Genomic DNA, 18,590 nt, shown 5'->3' on the forward strand with positions numbered 1-18,590 from the left:
AAAATGCGGATCCTTTTTTCCAGTCCGGCCAGGAGAGGGATTATGACTATCAGCATCATCATCAGTAACTGCGTGTGCACTTCCTGCCGGGAATGAAACGACACTTTGAGTGTGAGTACATTTGATGTTTCTTGTGATTCATGGGAGGGGGGAAACTGTCCTGACATGATGTGAGTCTGGGAAAAGAGGCACAAAGTGAAATGCATCTCGGACGGAGTTCCGCGTTTTTCAGTGAAACAGAGAAATCAGGTTGAGTAAGTGAAGAGTGACTCTTCATTTCCACTTTACTGAGAAAATTACACAATTATGATAAATGTGAGTTCGGACAGAGAGCTAGAAAGATTGAAACTGACTGACACATGATAATGTGACCATACATGGACAATATAACACCACGTTTACTCAATGTACTGCACTTCAAGTTACTTGTGGTTTAACTGAGTATTGAGCATTTCCATTGTATACAGTTTAAAACTTTTTGTCCACTATATTTCAATTATAAACTTAAGATTGCATTTATAGAAACATAGACCTACTGAACACAGAAATATGTTGTATTGGTAGTGATTTACTGCCCTAAAATATCATCAATATCAATGCCATGCTGTCTACACACTATGCATTAATAATAATCAATCCAGCACTATAATATGTGATTTTATAACATTTACTGTGGGAATTATCCTATCATGTGTACTGGGATCCTAAAAGATAATTTACTGACAGGACTGTAGAAGGTACTTACTCTTATTTGGGCATTATTGCTTTTTTGCTTGAGTAAAAGATCTTAATCTATCTTTCACAAGTGGTGGGGAGGCATTATGCACTTGATGTACGATTTACATCAGTGCTGCGACGGACGATTATGTTCATTTTTATTCAATCGATTAGTAATTTTGATTTAAAAAATGTCTGAAAATGGTGAAAAATGTTTATTTGTGTTTCCCAAAGATTGAGGTCCGTAAAATGCACAAACACCATAAAAATATCCGCGTTGAAGAACCTGGAATCAAATAATTTTTTGACCTTTTTCCTTAAACAATTAATCAAACAGATGTGATTGTTAAAATAGTTGGCAACTGATCGATTTATTGCTGCGGCTGTAATTTTTAGGTTTATGAAAATCCATTTTGTTTGTTTTTGGATGCAGCCTCACTGCCTCACTGATCCAGAGCCTAACACGGGGATTTTATGGAGACCCATAACGTCCCTGTCAAGTTTATTTGGGAATATTCATGTCTGTGGATAGCAAGCAGGAGATGCCTTTGTCCCTCTATTGACTAACAACTTTTTAAAACGCGCTGCTGTGTTGCCTTCTTCTTAGTTTCCTCTCCGTCACAGCACAAGAAAATCATATGAGCAGCCGAAACCATTTAAAAAACACAGATGGAGAGACTGAGTGGAACAATCGCTGATGGTCAAATTATTTTGAAATCAAGAGAGACAGTGCTCTATTAACATTAAAAATAAAGCCTGACTCTTTCCTCTGTGTAATCATTGCTAATAAAGCATCTGCAGACACTCATTAAACAAGTCAACTGAGTGATGGTGAGGTTCCTTTTTATATGACAGGAGTTTCACTTCCCTGTTTTTAAGAGCTACTTCCTTATGTTCAACATTTTCCAGTGCAGTAGGTGTTGATACGTAAGTCAGTATAATTTCCATTAGCTCACTTTGGAAGAAAGAGACTCGACCTACAGTCACTGTGGCTGGTAAGGTGTCATCTGAAGAATGGATTCACTGTCTCAAATTCAGTGGGATTCGAGTCTGGATTTACATAGTGAGACAGTGTCTGATTGCAGGACAATAACAGGAAGCTTGTTCGACGTCGATGAGGATCGACAGGAACCCTGAGCCCAGCTGCAAGAAGCCAGTCCTGATCTTTTGGAGAAGCGACACATGAGCTTGTAAGGTGGTAAGCAGATCAGAACTGATATATGCTGACAGTATGCAATCACCTTGTGTATCCGCAGAAAGTCAATGCATCATGTTTGAAACAGGACAAATTAAAAGTAAGGTATGTTGTGGTTGTATATCTGTAAGACCACAGTCAGCGGAAGACCTCCTCTCAGGGCTTGCTTGTCCAGGAAATGTAACTTATGAAAATACAGTAGATATGGTCCAGGATCAAACTGCACAAACTGGTAATTTTCTAAGAGAGATGACTTTAATACAAATATTTTGTATGATAAGCTAAGAAATTTGAACGTTTTGGCACTTAAAACATTTGAGTCTCCAAGATCCCCACGAGCAGCAGGGGCAATCCTGACATTATGTCTATTTCTCAATGTATACTTTTGATATTTTAATTTGACCACTTACTGGCAAAAATAGATTCCTCGGCAATTTTCCCAGAAATGTGGATAAGTGTCTAGATCTGTTGGGAAATAAAATACATAGAAAGTATATAAACAGTTAACCTAATAAATCAAATATGAAGTGTATTTGTTTATTATTTCAAAGCCTTCTTTGCAGTTTCTGGTAATTTTGTGGAGGACTCTTTGTTTTGTATTTCTTAAAATCCTGACTGTTGTGCACTGTATAATTTGGATTTGGTTATATATGGCAAAATGTATAATATGATAATGATGTACAGCAGGGAAAAAAGTAATTACGTTAGTGGAGAAACATTGTACAAATGGTCACTTAAACATTATAAGTAGCAGGAAAATGATGAACATCATCAGTATCATCAGATCTCATCTAAATCAAACAATGTAATGGACATCACTATCAAAACACCACAACAGCACTAGCCGACATGGCAGTATTGGCTTTTTCAGTTAATCGGTTCACCACTTGGATCCAGACATAAAGGTCGGGTGGGTGATTCTGGAGCAAGATTGTTGATTCACATTCAAATAAGACTTAATAAACAATAAAGTCTCGAACCAAGCCACCAACCCAAAGCATCGACGTTAAACGACGTGGGAATGAGACTTAACAATCAACTAACTTTCTCCAGATTGCTGGCTGCACCTTTGAATATCACCTCAACTATGGGATATATTTGTTTTATTTATTTGCTACTGGTATTACTAGTGGTCCTGAGTGACCCCTGAACCTTTCCTCTGGCACCACCATGAGCTGGACGGAAATATCTTGACAACAACATCTGATTGGATGGAGTACTGTGAAAATGTCAGGTCCCTAGATATTTGCTCTTATGACTTTATTAACTTTTCATCTAGCGCCATCATCAGGTAGAAATACCAATTCGTCCAAAAGTTTGGTTTCACAAGCAAATACCAGCACAAACTAAAGACACTGACATCAGCCTCAGCTGTGCTTTGTGTTTAGCTCAAACTAACCAACATGCTAACATTCTGAATTAAGACGGAGAATATTTCCTTAACATTGGCATTTTTCTAATATCACGGTTGTACCAAAGTACAGACTCACAAAGCCGCAAGCATGTCTGTAAACAATATTTTCCCACATTTAGTCTACATGATGAGTGATTCATGTATATGTAAGCGTATGTTATATAAGTTTACTGTACTGCTCTGTGTATTGACCTGTATTTACTAGCTGTGGATCTGTGAGCTGGTGAGATGGAGGAAGCGTACAGTGAGCTGTACCAGGAGTTCCTTCGCCTGAGGTCACTCTGCCTCAGACAAGCAGCTCTGCTACATCAACTCGCAACGGCTCTGCAGAAACAGCAAGGTCTGTATGAAATCTATTGTAACACCAAACCCTTAGAAACATGTCAGTCAGGATTCACTTAACGCTTTTTTTTAAAACTGTCTGCCTGCAGGTGCAGCTCTCCCTAATGGGGAAGCGAGTGATATGATGTCCATCCCTGTGCAGTGCACCCAAGAAATCCCTGCATGTCTCCTTGAATATCCTCAACCACTGACAGCCACAGCACACAACGCTGCAGCACAGTGTTGTGTTGCCGATCGCCTCTCTAGAAATGTGGGCACTTTCTCTGATCTCCTCGCTGAAGATATGTCCAAGCTCTGTATGGAGGGGCCTCGTCGGACTAAGGTAAAGCAGGAGTTGGGGCAAAATGTTGCACCTTTGCTGAGCGTGGACTCCTTGATGTGGCAAGGAGCTTCTTCGAATGCCTCAAGAAATGTGTTGCAAGCAGATCATCTGTGTGGAGATGTGGCGATGCACACGGTTAGGGTAGGTGTCTTGACTGGACATGGGCAGGGGCTCTCTGATCTGTCCTTGTTGTTCCTCAAAACCTCCATGACTTCCCCTCTTTGTTTGTGTCAGATGCCTGGGACAGACAGACCCTCCCTGCCCAACGACTTGCGGACTCTGTCTGACGGGATGCTGATGTCAGACGTGGCGCTGCAGTCCAACGTTTGTGAGTTCTGCCAGGCGGTTTTCCCCGGAGACACAACCACCAGAGGAGAGTTCCTACGACACCTTTACACCCACATCACCTAAACCGATACGACTTTTTCTCCCAATATGAGATATGTGTTCACATGATGTGCTGTGATGGAGCAGTTCAACCTCTGGAAACAGCACTGAGTAGACCTGTTCGTTATGTGGTTAGCTGTTTGCCTGTTTGGGTGATCTGTGCAGATGCTGGCATGATTTTCTGTTTCTGAAATGTGAACTGAAGGGTTTAGATAGACTTCCTACGCTTTAAATGTATGCAAAATACTGAGGTATTGTATTGTAAAGACCCATTTTCCCATATTATACAAAACTGTTTCATCTATAGTACTCTTATGTAGCCATGGTTTAAATCTTCCAGATTTTGAGATCTAGGTCTCTGAGATTTATGTTTAGAAGAGAAATACTTTTTTTTCTGTCGAAACTATTGTAAATTTAAGTCAATCCAGACCTGAGCAAAATGATACCAAAACTCACCAAACTGTCTCTGCCTGGCCAGATACCAGTAGTTTGCTCACTGTTTAAGCTATGTGGCTCACACAGAGCATTAATTATTAACCATATATAATCACTGCTCGGTTTGTAGTTTCGACCTGCAAGAACTACGTTTCCTCTTGTAATTCATCTGTCTTTCACGTGGAAGCATCCCTACTTAATGTACGCTGATTGTGATCCTCCCCAGATGCCTTAATGTAGCTCATAATAGTACCTGTGAAAACACCTTTTCTACTTTGGTGACAGCAAAAACATGTAGATCTTTATGGCTTGCATTCACTTGGAATTGTAATAGGACGTTCATTGTTGAAATAAAAAGATTAAATTGTGTCAATTTTACCTTTCACTGTGAAATCTTATTTTTTCTTGGGCCAGGAGGACAAAAAATATCCGCAGTGTTTATTTGGGACAGTAAATTGTGTTTTTTTTATTTGTTAGACCTTCTGTGTGCTGTTAATGAATTGGCCAGTACTGTCGGTCATGGACAGGGAGACACGATGTTGTCCTTGTTTGAAAAGATAACTGTGAAGACAATTGTTAGAAATATAATAGGTAGGTTTCCACCTGCTGTCTGTTGTAAATGTGGCGGACACGTTTGTTACAAGATGACATGATTAACTTGTTATGAAATGTGTTCATCAGTGCCGGCCAATGAATATATATAATATATATAATATTATGTAACTGTAATTTTGTTTGCTTTGGTTTTAGATGCAAGTATTTCATAAGCAGACTCTTAATTAGGGAAAGAAAAAGCTGTTTCTGCACGATAAAGACTGTCTGATCATCACGTCTTGGCTGATCTCTGCACTTCAGTGTGAACACAGTTTCTTGTCAAGACTGCTTTAATTATCCCACCAGTTCAATCATATTTTTCAAGCTTGGATAAGCAACACAAATTAAGTCATTTAACCTGATTAATTTTATCACTGAACCATTATTGTACATCCCAGTAAACATCATTCAAAACTACATCTGCCTCATCTGGATAATCTTAAAGAATATTTCAGACATTTGAATACAGATAATTGGACTTCATAACTAAATCAGTGGTCATCTTGCTGCTTTTGAAATGTTTGCAGTGGAGTGTTATTAGACTGACCAGCTGTCTGCAGCTCAGCTCTGTGTTACTGAGGAAACAGCGCGGGCTAAGAATAGACTCAAAGATTGAACTCCCTAATTAGTGGTGCCGACAGCTGATTGATGAAGGCGGTGCCCTTCATCTGTTGCGCTCATAAACACAAAAAGAAAAACAACTTGGATATTGTTGCTCATGTATAATCAAGTGAGTCAGTTAGCATATAACTTTATTTATGAACTGACCCGCCACAACATCATACCCTCTGACAGGTGAGTGCATAACAATGATCATTTCATTACACAGAGCAACTGTCAAGCGGTGGGATATATTGGACAACGTGAGAACAGTCTGATCTTGAAGGTGACGTGTTGGAGGCAGGACAATTGTGATGTCTAGACGATGAAAAGTGGCCCAAGGAGGCACAACTAGTGAACCAAGGGTCAATGGTAGGCACGAGGAGCGAAGTGTTCTGATCTTACAGAAGAGCAACCAAGCACTCATTTCCAAAAACCCAGATTATGACTATGACAGAAAGCCGTCAGAACACACAGTGCAGCTTTAAGTGTATCAGGCTGTGTCGCTGTTCACCGGTCAGAGTGCCCATGCTCTCTCCATCTTTGAGCATCAGAAAAAAGACTGTGGTGCAGAGGAAGAGTGTGACCTGGTCTCATCAATCACGGTTTCTTTTACATCATATGAATGGCTGGGCATGTGTATGTTTTACCTGGGGAAGAGACGGCACCAGGATGCACTATGGGAAAGGGAAACCCTAAGTCCTGGCATTCATGTGGGTATTTTTCTGACACCTACCACCTACCTTTGTGTTTCAGGAATGGTTTGAGGAAGATGACAAAGAGCTCAAGGTGCTGACCCGGCCTCCAGATTTTTGACAGATCAGAGGTGTTGTGTTAAATTGGATGTCATTAAACCCATCCACAAAATAAATGCAATAAATAAATGTTCCGGCCTCGGTCTCTGTAGCTGTCTTCGTTGTTCGCTTGTTGTCATAGCGGCAAGCTAGGAACGGTCACTACTTTCAAATTAAAAGCCCCCCGCTAAAAACCCAGTTCTAAACTCCAATGGGGTGCAATGTAAAGCTCTTATTTTGAAGACAAATTCTTTGTCACTGTTCACAGCCCAACTTCGAGCTTCACGTCACGTCACATGTTTACGCCTACCCCAGAGGCTTTTGGAAAAGGAGGAATATTATGCCTCCGTTTTAGAAAGACAGGCCGGCACATTGCCGCCCTTACCTTGGAGCAAATGTGCCGCCTTTTCTATCTAAAAAGGGCTACTGATACATGCAGCTTAATCCTACACATTGGACCTTTAAGAGAAGGTAATGCAACTTTTTATATAAAGATCCCCTGTAACATGTGACCATGTCTCTCTTCACTGGTCCTGTGGTGGAGGGAGTGTAACTCAGGAACATGACTGAGAGTCTACAGTATGCTACCTCGAGCTAAATGATAATAATGATGATTATCTCAGCATGTTGATATTTATAACTCACATTCTTAGTTTAGCGTTTTAGCATTTTAACATTTCGCTAATTAGCAGTAACATAAATTACTGCTGAGACTGGTGGGAATGTCATCAGCTTTGCAGGTATTTTGATCCAAAGCACTGGACAAACAGACATTTTAAGATGAGGTGGCACTAAATTTAAACTGTCTTTTTTTTTAAATAATCTTTTTAAATCATCCTCTCGAAACCACAAATGCGTGTAAATCATTCCCTGCCAAACCATCCTATGGAGTATATTCTAAGTAAAAGCAAAAATGTCAACTTCATGGTTGCACTAGAGGCAAATTCACCAAAGTCAGCAGGATTCATCCTCTGGGGACCATGAATGTCTTGTGCTAAAAGTTGAGATATTTCAGTGATGGACTGACCTACAGACACCCTCGTAATAGCGACACTTGATTTGAACAATTAATTAATTAATTAATTGTACGCTAACCTACAGAGAAATAAATAACAAAAAAACAAATAATTCAGTGAAGTTGTCTGAGGTTTAGATTGCGTGTCTTGATCTTCTCTGGTGTCTGTAAATCAAGTGAGGGAGGGCTGTAAGTGGATGAGTGCTGATGACATCGCTGGCACAGGTGAGTCATGCCGGCACGGAGGCTTGGTGCAGAGCGTCAGTGCAACAAACAAGACGGCAGCAGAGGTGTTGCTGGCTGTGTGACGCAACTCCTGCAGCCTCTCTGACACATCGGAAGTGCCAAGAAAAAGGAAAAAAAACAAAAAACCTTTGTGGTAAAACAATGCAACACTTCGTGGCTTTAAGCAATAAAATAACATTTATTGAGATGTAACAAAATAAATAATCTGTTCTGCAACATAATAAACTGAGGAAGTTACTAATGCTCAAGAGACAGGCAGGTGTAACTGATGCACAGCAAGCTACCTCACTGACATACTCTGTGATTACAAAAATCATTATCACGAGCCTTGTCATAACATGAAGTCTTAACACATTTAACAATTTCAACTGGGACAAATAGGCTGACGTAGCTTGTAGAAGCTGCTGTATCAAGAGTCAAGCACCATGAGATTTCTTTCTGCAAACCTCTGCATGAGTTTTCTTCTTTTTCTAAAGATTAGTCACCCTAATTCACTGAGTCTCAAATGACATAAGAAATAAAAATAAAAGGGAAACTCACATAAGGTTCACCTAGTTAATATCTAACACTACAGAAATCATCCTAAAAACACACTTCCATATTGTAAGTTACCCACAAAAAACTACACTAATCACCACATTTCCTGTGGTCTCAAAATCTTTCTGTGTAGTTTTTAATGGAGAATCCCCAAAGTCTGTACAATTGCTGCTGTAGGGCAGGGCCCTCGAGCAAGACCCTGAAACCTGGCCTCACTATTGAGAGCTGGAAAATCGACTGGAGATCGATGAAGTCATCATCTGCGTTCTCGTTTCATGCCGCTGACTTAAGAAAAGGTGTTGTAAGCACATTTCCACAGAGTAAAAGATAATGAAAAGCAAGAACTATTATCTCTTGCAAACACCAAATCAGCCGCTTGTGCAAAAAACATCATTACAGGAAGATGTGAGGGAGTGGACGATGAAGAACCAGGTGTTTATACCTCATGAACCTCAGCATGCCTGATCTCATGGTGCAGCAAAGGATAAAAGGCCTCTGAACCTGACGGTGGTGTCTGAGTGTAATCAAGATCAACATATGTCACAAACGCTAATTTATCCTCATCTTTTGAGTCTTAAACAATATCTAACACACTGACTTCAGAACCGAGAACATCCATTTGTTTCCTGAGGGTGAGGAGTTGCTTAGAACGTTATCAGACTGTTCTCATATTGTAACTTTCTGTAAATGCAGATAAAAGTCTCCCTGTGAAACCACATTTCCTTTGCACAACTACAGCATGTCACAGCGCGAGTTCAGAGTCCATTTCCAAAGTTGCAGTGCCCCCTGCTGTGTTGAGCCCAATTCACCTGAAACACTTTAAACACACTCCTCACAACAAATTGACTGACAAAATAATCAGGTTTTTCTTGATAAAATCAGATTTTTCCATCATCTGGACATATGGTCCATGTATTTAAAAAAAGTGTCTCCTCTACATATTTACTGAATATAAAGTCAAAACATTTTAAACTTCAGTATTTAGAAGTCACTGCAGGTTTATGATCTCAGTCGCTGGTAAATTCTGACATTTACTGAATTGAATTTGAAGCAGGTATGAGTCTTCTCCTCATCAGACGTCAGTGATGAAAAAAAAAAAAACCCTGCTCAGCAACAGGCTGTGTGGCTGAGTTCAGTGGCAGGCCTAAGAGCAAGTTCCCTGATGAACGTCGGGGCCTCTTCATTTCCCACGGTGGTTAGAGTCATCTTTGGTGATGCAGGGGCTACTGCTCCTGCACGCTGTTATCGAACTCCGCCTCTCTACTTTAATGTCAAGGTCTGAGGAGAAAGGTAAAACTTCAGATGAGATATGATGCAGAAATTAACCTAGAAGTCAATTATAGCTACATTGTGTAACTTTTCCCCCTTAAAATAACAGTTTCAGAATCATGTTTTTGGTTCAGTGTCTTGTAACACGGTGAACACTCCGTCTCAGCTATCACTTGTTTCTGCACTATGTAGCTTCAGTCAGACTACTGCAACACACAAGTTTTCAACACATTACCTTGCCATGATGTCATAGTTTTGTCTGTAGTCAGCACCCACAATACATCTGAAACATCATTACAGACCTGGGATTTGTGCTTACGGCTGTGGCGTCGACTCAGAAACTGTGGGGGGCGCGAAATCGTGCAAAATGCCAATTCCTACATAATGTTGCTTTAAAGAACCAATGCTAGTCAGAGAACCGATGAAACATATATTCATTCAACCTTTATTTATACAGGGTGGCCGAATGAGAGCTGTTCCTCTCTTTTTTTATCCGCACCCTGTGTTTATAAGACAATAAAGGAAAAAGTAAATTTAACATCAAAACCAACACATATAATATATATTGTGTATTGCATGTACAATATAAACAAACCACACAACAAACAGTCAGTGAAAACACATACTGTAACACTATTCCAAGTCAGCTAAAAGAGTCTTAAACTGCTTAAGCCACCTTTAGTTTACCAATATTGGTATTAGAATGGTGGTTTTAAAGGTCTTGATGAAGAAATCTTGGGATCTAGTGCTGTGCTAAAGTTGATCTCTAGGTAAGAACATGTAATAAACCCAGGCTGTTGGCTGAGGAGTGTTTTGTAAATATGTAAACTACAGTACAGTAAAATACACATGAAGAGCACCGAGTGGATCTTCTTACATGTAGATGGTGCCTGTAACACCCTAAAATTTACTGTGAACTGTGTCAATTGACTGGAATATTACATTTCTAACTTAATGTGTTTTAGCAAATTTTATTGGAAGTCAAGGTCTCCTAATGTTTAAAGCAACAGTATGTAGAAATTGGCATTTTGCGCGAGTTGGCGCCCCCCACAGTTTCTGAGTGCGACACCACACTCGTGAATACAAATCCCAGGACTGTAACTATGTTTCAGACGTAAGGTAGGTGCTGACTACAAACAAAAATAACATAATTATGTCTTGAGAACGTGTGTGTTGCGGTAAACATGTATGTAACGCTGTGATCCTACCCTCTCACTGAAGCTGCATAGAGCAGAAACAAGTGATAGCTGAGACAGAGACACCGTTCACCCGTTCCAAGACACTGAACCATCAACATGATTCTGAAGCTGTTATTTTAAGATATAAAAGTTACATAATTTTGCTTTTAAAATCAACGGCTGGACAGCAAATGATCGTAACACCGAGGCAAAAGACAAATATAAAGCATTGTGATCAAGATACAACCACTGTTTGAAGACCTTTGAATAATAGTTTGGGGAATTTCAGCAAGAAACTCTCCCACGTGGAGTGAAGTCATCATGGTTCATATGACCAACTCAAGCTGTTGAGTAACAAAACGTCTGCAAGTGTAATTAGCTTTGGGCTGGTGATATGGTTGTGATGAAGTCAACAACTCAAGTGAACAAAATGTGCTACATATGAGTTTACAAGTCATGAATTTATTCATAATAATTACGCGTATTTGTGCTGACACAATTACCTCTGATGCTGGGTTGTGAGTGTATACATAGCACAAAAAGTGTATGGAGTAAAAGAATATTCATTTATTGACTGCTCAGTTATTCATTTGCTAATTCAAAAGACTCTCATTGTTCAGCCATCAGGTGGGAATAACTTATGAAGAAGGCAATTTGTCATAACACAAAAATTTAATAGCTCACATTCAGCAGCACAAAGGGAAAAACACAGCTGGTTAGATTAATCAGATTGTGTGTACAGAATGATGTACGACAAACGGTATCCTGAATATATGAACCATCAGCGGAAGATCAGTTATGGCATATGACAGTGACGTTGAAAGGAAGTGAGAGAAAGTTGTGATTAATGAGGCGAAGGAAACTTGGATGAGTAAAAGAGAGAGAGAGAGAGAGAGAGAGAGAGGAAAAGAGACAAAGTGAGGGAGATCGACGTCAGAGATGAAACATATGTCATTTTTTTGTTGTTTCCGCAGTCCTTTTGGTAGAGGGAGAAGATGTATAAAAAAGACTGTGCCATTTCCCTGCCCACAGGTTTTATTTTTGTACACTGTCGCTTGGTGAGTCAATGCAACGCCCCTCCAATTACCTCCCACTCCTTCGCCCCCACGCCCCATCCATCCCGCCCTTCAGCCCACGCACCTAACACACTCTGACGTCAGTCGCTGCTGAGAGGGGGGGTCCGATTCTGCCACCCACGGAGTACTTCCTATCCCCCCCCTCTCCCTCCCTCCCTCCCCGCCCCCTCATGTCTTTGCTGGCTTCCTTCTCCTTGCTTCATCTCTTCGACTGGCTATCACAGCCCAGAACGTCTAACTTGCCCAGATCATTGCTTTTCTTTTTTTTCTCTCTCTTTCTTGTGAGAAGCTGTGATGCATCAGAAATGCTACAGTAACAGGGTATTAAGGAAGTGCTATAACAGTGTAACACCCCCCCTCCACCCTCCATCTTCTCTACCCTCCTTCTCTCACTCTTTTCCTCTATATTTCGCTCTACACCTCCTTCTGTTTCCCCTTCTAACTTCTACCCTCTCTAATTTACAGTCTGGTGAAGTTCAGCTGTGCATGGTGGGAGGCGTCACCTAGCGTGACTCAGTAGAGTTCAAGCACTGGAGCAATAAAATATTCATTGTTTGGGGAGGTTAGTGAGTCTCTGTCTGCCATCACTCAGTTCACCCCAACATCAACATGCTTTGTTTTTAATTCAACCCCAAATTTAACTTCAAGAAATAGTTTGATATTTTGGAAAACAAGCTTTCTGGCTTTTTCATCGAGAGTAAGATGAGAAGACGTGTACCGTTCTCATGTCTGTACATGAAACATGAAGCTAATGCCAGCAGCTAGTTAGCTTAGCATTAAGACTGGAACAGGGGGGAAATGCTAGCCTGACTCCGACTGATGGTTGCAAAATCCACCTACCCGCATCTCTAAAGCTCACTTATTAACACTCAATATCTTGTTTGTTCAAATCTCTCCAAAATCCAAAGTGTAAAACTGCTCCCAGCCAAGAAGTAGTTCAGCACATAACCCCTCGCGAAATGGCAAAATTGTGATTTTTTTTCACTGTTCTGTTTTGGTACACATTAAACAAACAAAGTCAAAGTAGAAGAAGATAACAGGTTCTATGTAACCCAACATAAATTAAAATTGTGTCCGATGCGCTTGGAAAACGGGAAAGGGTCGGCTACTTCAGAAACCAGAGGTGGACTCAGGATTATTTAGGGGAAGGGGAAAAAAATAAAAAGGGCACCAAAAGCAGAAAGGGCACTGGAAGGGCACCCTACAGGGCACTTTTCACATTTTATCTAACAGAGGGATATCCAAGAGGGCACTTTTGCTGCATTTCAACTTTTGCTGCTAGCTGTTTCCCCCTTTTTCCAGTATATGTGCTACAATAAGCTAACTAGCTATAAGCCTTTTCATCTCATCTAGCTATCTAAAATGGATTATAAGACAGGAATATGGCACCACTCGCCCAGTCTTGCTTCAAGTTTTGCCTAGTGGCCAATCGTGGTATTGCAGCGTAAAACTCTTCTATAACATCTATATAACTATGGACATTACACTCTGAACTGCAGATAAAGTCAATTAGGATTTTTGATCCATTGAGGTTTTATATCTTTAATTCCTAGAGCCAAGAAATGCAATTCAAAAATTGTAACAGTCCATTGGCGGCGCAGGCAGCCATGGGCGGGGCCAGCAGGAGGAACACTGTGCACATCAGTGGGCCACAAAATCTAGAGACTTTTGAAGCGTTCTGTGATACATCTATGCATCTCATCGTCTGCCAGAGAGCAAATAAGACTATTTCCCAAAATGCTGAACTATTCCTTGAACCTGAAGGACTGCCAAACTGACTTTTATTGAGTGTCCGTCACTAAGCACACAGTATTGTTGAGTCATTATTGGAAAAGTCACCTGCAGAGTGAGTCCCTTCTGACCCCAGGCTGATCTTGCCAGCCCGATCATGTGACACCATCCGAGCCAATCGCAGCCCTTCGTCCATTAGCGTTTGCTGTATGAGATGGCGACTCCAGCTGGCAGGGTTGGAGGTGTCAGTGTGGGGTCGGGGCGATGGAGACTGGTTGCACTGTGAGCCGATGTCTAACAGGACAGACAGATTTGGGTGTAAATGCTGTCGTCAAATACCACGGTCTTATAGAAACATGATGATCTACTGATGAGCGCAGAGAAAACACATTTTTTTTCTTTACCGTGTGATACACTGTCGAGGCTTTCTGCAGATAGGCTGTCATCATCTGCTCTCTGATTCAAACCCTCTGAGCCCTCCACTCCGAGGAGAGATGACACACTCTCGGGCACAATCACCTAAAACACACCACTGTCAGTCTATTGCTGATAATCTGACAACCTGAAACTTGGCTACAATTACACACGGCGCTGTGTGTTAGAATCACACATTCATCTGAAGAAGAAGCCCCGCTGCATGTTGTTAACAGGTGGCTGCAGCGCTGCTCTGAAGAACTCACCTCGTGTCTCGCTCTCTTGTGGGGCAGCAGGCTGTTCTCATCTGCATTTGTTCTGCAGGAGATAAACAGTTCAGACAGTTGAACGTGAGAGTTCATTGTTGATCATGGAAACAGGAAACCTGACAAAAAATCTTGACTCAATGTCCACGAAAGAGTGTTTCTGCAGGGCTTTCGACTGCAAGGTGTTGGAGGTTGAAGGCTCAGAAAAATTTACCTTGATTTAAGATTTTTTGAATTGAGACAAGCTTTTCTTTAAGCAGATGTTTGTGCGCAAGAGACAAGAATCCACACTGAGTACAACTTTTATTGAACTTGTAAAATTACCTGATACATAATTTTTAACTGTTGCAAATGTATTTTTGATGAAGGGTTATTAAACACTGACTAGAGTAGGAAAATACTAAAAAAAACTAAAATATCATCTGGAATGAATACAAAGTTCAACAAAGACACTATAAACACTTATCAAGTCTGATATATTTAAATAATTTAATGAGTACTCATAAATATTTAGTTATTGCTAGTTATTGTTATATGCTTTTTTGGCAAATACTCATTATTAGGGACATTTTGTTTAAAAAAACTGCTGGTAGTTACTCTTAGAAAGGTCATATAAAAATGTTTTGTGCAAGTGAACACACACACACACACACAGTGGGGGATTTGTGTATTCCTGTGCGGCTCCAATGTTCAGCTCATTATACAGGAACACTACAGAGGTTGGAGTTTAATTCCCACTGTGATCTGAACCAGGTTCATTGTGAAAATGAATAAAGTGGTGGGAATGTGACTCACAGAAACCACGTGGCACTTAAATTTACATATATTTCACATGTGGCTCGTTCTAACACGATGCCACTCTGCCATGCCGCCATGCAGGAATCTAACTTGAACAAAAACTTAATTCCCCGACTCACTTAGAGATTTTCTTCTTGATTTTTCAAGGAGCAATCAGGACTCAGCAGGTGTGAGGTGTGCTGGTCACCGAACACATCACTCTATTCTATGGCCGGTGCTCCTACCTTGCATGCTTGAGTGTGGAGGTGTAGGCACATTTTCTCGCCACCTGCCGAGCCAAAGAAAAGAGTTCCACCCGTCTCAGCAACAGGGCATTGTCACGCATACAGAACTGGGCTGCGGCTTCATTGATGATCAACTGAGGAGAAAAAAAGCACTGAGTGGAGGAGGGACGGACACGCAGACAATAAGGACACAACATACTTTTCTCTGAGACATTCAAATGCTTCATCTTGTCTCTGGTGCATTTACCTCATGATGTGTGAGCTGCTTCCCTTCTCTCCTCTTGGAGTCGAAGCGTCCGTAGATCAGACTATACTTCCGGATCTCTTCTTCTTTGTTCATGTCCTGGGACCCCATTTTGAATATGTGCCCCACAGTCTTTGCCATCTTCTTGTTCATCCTCAGCAGAGTCTTCACCTCTGCAGGATCGGACCTGGGCAGGGTCCTGAGGAGCCTCTCCACGCTCTCCACCACTGCCCTCGCCGTCTCCCCATCCAGCTGTCCTCCAGGCCAGGCCGACAGGGCTGCAGGAACGAAAGAGGCCGAGGGGCTCGGAGATGTGGAGGGTCCTGGGGGACATGTGGACAGCAGAGGAGGGCTGGGCGGCTCCTCTTCCATACCAGATGCAGAAGCCAGAGTGCAGTTCCCATCAGGCTCCGGGCTGAGCCAGTGCGGGTCCATGGGTGACAGTTTTTCCCTGTAGTGTGTGTCCGGAGGCTGCGGGGAGGCCTGGGAGCAAGGGCTTCTGGGACTCCCACTGTGCATTGGAGTAAGACACGCCCGATCCTCCCTCTCACAAGGAGACCCCGGCTGCCCGTTGCTCACAGACTTCCTGGGCCCACCTGCTGGTCCACTTGCACCCGTCCCATCCACCTTGAACAGAGGGATGCCCCCGAGAGGCACGTTGGAGACAGGCTGGTTGAAGAGGGCAGGGTTCGCCGCCCAGTCTCGGAGGGCCTTCTGCAGCCTACGCACGTGCAGTGGCTTGGTGGCCATGCCAACTAGTGCCATGATCTCCAGGAACTCCTCCTCTGCTGCCTCGCAGAGCTGCTGGACGTCGTCACCACCCTGCTGGATGAAGGTTTCATAATAGGCCAGCAGGTTGGCCCTCTGCAGAACCCGATAGAGCTGCAGCTCCCCAAGTGTGCGTGGCAGAGACATGGCACACTGCACTGGAAAGTTTAGGCAGGAGAAAGGAAAGACATGAACCTGCAGGTGGAGAAATCCTCTACAAGTTATTCATTTAGTCTGAGACTTGGACTACACCTGGTGTACCTGACACACACTCTTCTATGTTGGTCAAGCATGAATAAAACCAAGGTCAGAGGAAGTTTGTGCATGTTTCTGGAGCAGCTTCCTCCATGTACTGTGTCTACTTTCAACCTTTTTAAACATATTTTTCATTTAAAGCCTCATGTGACTAAACAGTTGAGGAAACATGAAATTCTCTTACCTTCTTCAGGTCAGGCAGACGGATGTGCACAGAGGGAGCTGGCGTGTTTACGCAAAAAAAAACAAAAAAACAAAGAACAAAAAAAAGAAAAGAAAAATGTCTCGCCAGCCACCCGATGTCACAGGTCGTTACTCCCGGACTGAAACTGACAAAGACATAACAACTAATCTCGGTTCGTCTGCCAGACAACAGCACGTTCCGTTCAGACCAGTGGAGCCCGCTTTGGATTATTCTCTACAGTTCACACAGAAAAACCAGCCGAGCGCTCCGGAGCCAGATGTTGAGCAGAAGACACCCCGCTCAGACACACATCGCAGTTGCTCTCCTGTTCGTTTTTTCTTACCCTGTCGCCTTATTGCTGAAAAAGCTTCCCCGGCTCAGATTGGCGTAGTAAATCCCCTTTGCGTATCGTACCTCGTCTGAAATCACTGGCAGAAATCCTCCTCCGGCGCACCGTATTGGTTGCTGGCTGCCCTGTCTGTGTGGGCTGGAGAATGACGGGGGCGGACTGCAGCACGCCATCTGACCGAAAAAGAGCCTTCCTCTCCCGGTAGAGAGGCGGCTTTCAAATTGGAGATGTGGGTGGTGGTGGTGGGGGCTTGAAATTAACCCTCTGCGTCTTCAAGATTGGTCTTTTATGCAGAGGCTTTAGGGGGTTCCCACAGTTTGGTTGCCGTGTCACAGACCCCCAATACGAGCCGTCATCACACCAACATACAGGCTCACAGAGGACAGTGTACAGACGTGACAGATGTGGACCGCGAGCTGTTTTTTCCCACCTTATTTCTGTAGAAGCTGGGTGGTCGTACATTTTCTTTCCTACGTGTAAAGGTGAAACCCAGTTGTTATCCCCCCCCGTACTTTTCCGAGTGCTGGTCGCAAATTTAAAGGGACAATTCACACAAATCACCCAAACTATCAGTGCAGCATCCGTCTGTCAGTGCACATCCAGGATCTGCCTTCACCGTGTATCACCGTCTCTACTGCAAATGTTGTTTCTGTTGTATTGTTAGGAGCGGCTGATATCAAAATCACATTACACAATACAGTTTTCCTACGTGATATTGTCTTGAGTGGGCAAACCAGGGCTCATTACACTTCTGTTTTATAATTACCATCATGCCTAATGCCTGAGGTGCCACCACACACACACACACACACACACACACACACACACACACACACACACACACACACACACACACACACACACACAGTGACTGCACTGTATGGTGTTTGCTGTGCACCAGTTCTTTGCTTGCAGCTTTAACCTTGCCGGTTTCCAGTTAAAAACAACAGCAACAATAGAACACAATAATAAGCCATCTGTCACCATCCTGATGAAAATAGTAAACCTTAAACATATACCAAACATTGTTCATAGGATTTTATTAAAGGGTAACTCCAACAATTTTACACATTAAAGTGTGTTTGCGGGTCTTGAGGAGTACTACTGCATGTGTGAAAAAATAAACTAGTACAAAGCCTTTTGTGGCTCCAGAGGAAGCTGCGTGTTATCTGATAAACTGCCTCCTGTGATGTCACTCAGTGGCTGAATTGCATTATGGGTAATGTAGGCACCAGG

The 18,590-nt window shown here is 42.3% G+C and overlaps 2 protein-coding genes across 11 annotated transcripts; one reads left to right on the forward strand and one right to left on the reverse strand.

The window, feature by feature from the left end:
* Positions 1-5,197, forward strand: LOC115583378 (uncharacterized). 9 transcript variants are annotated; one of them, XM_030420154.1, is made up of 5 exons: positions 1-111; positions 1,803-1,915; positions 3,532-3,666; positions 3,758-4,131; positions 4,225-4,686. In XM_030420154.1, the coding sequence occupies exons 3-5, from the start codon at positions 3,555-3,557 to the stop codon at positions 4,399-4,401; spliced, it is 663 nt and encodes a 220-aa protein (XP_030276014.1). In that variant the 5' UTR covers positions 1-111; positions 1,803-1,915; positions 3,532-3,554; the 3' UTR covers positions 4,402-4,686. The 9 variants fall into 9 exon arrangements, with proteins under 9 accessions (XP_030276014.1, XP_030276017.1, XP_030276013.1 ...); XM_030420157.1 differs by having other exon boundaries at positions 1,803-1,907; XM_030420153.1 differs by having other exon boundaries at positions 52-111; positions 1,790-1,915.
* Positions 5,198-8,215: 3,018 nt separating this feature from the next.
* nab2 (NGFI-A binding protein 2 (EGR1 binding protein 2)) lies at positions 8,216-17,861 on the reverse strand. Of its 2 annotated transcripts, none has more exons than XM_030420126.1 (7): positions 17,006-17,861; positions 15,802-16,761; positions 15,555-15,688; positions 14,533-14,584; positions 14,257-14,371; positions 13,961-14,146; positions 8,216-9,876 (listed from the first exon to the last, which is right to left on the reverse strand). In XM_030420126.1, exons 2-7 carry the CDS (start codon positions 16,711-16,713, stop codon positions 9,779-9,781), a joined length of 1,497 nt encoding a protein of 498 aa, XP_030275986.1. In that variant the 5' UTR covers positions 16,714-16,761; positions 17,006-17,861; the 3' UTR covers positions 8,216-9,778. The 2 variants fall into 2 exon arrangements, with proteins under 2 accessions (XP_030275986.1, XP_030275987.1); XM_030420127.1 differs by having other exon boundaries at positions 15,802-16,724; positions 17,006-17,860.
* Positions 17,862-18,590: the final 729 nt, after the last annotated feature.

The sequence above is a fragment of the Sparus aurata genome, chromosome 6 (genome assembly GCF_900880675.1).
Source record: "Sparus aurata chromosome 6, fSpaAur1.1, whole genome shotgun sequence".
In the NCBI taxonomy this organism is placed as follows: domain Eukaryota; kingdom Metazoa; phylum Chordata; class Actinopteri; order Spariformes; family Sparidae; genus Sparus; species Sparus aurata.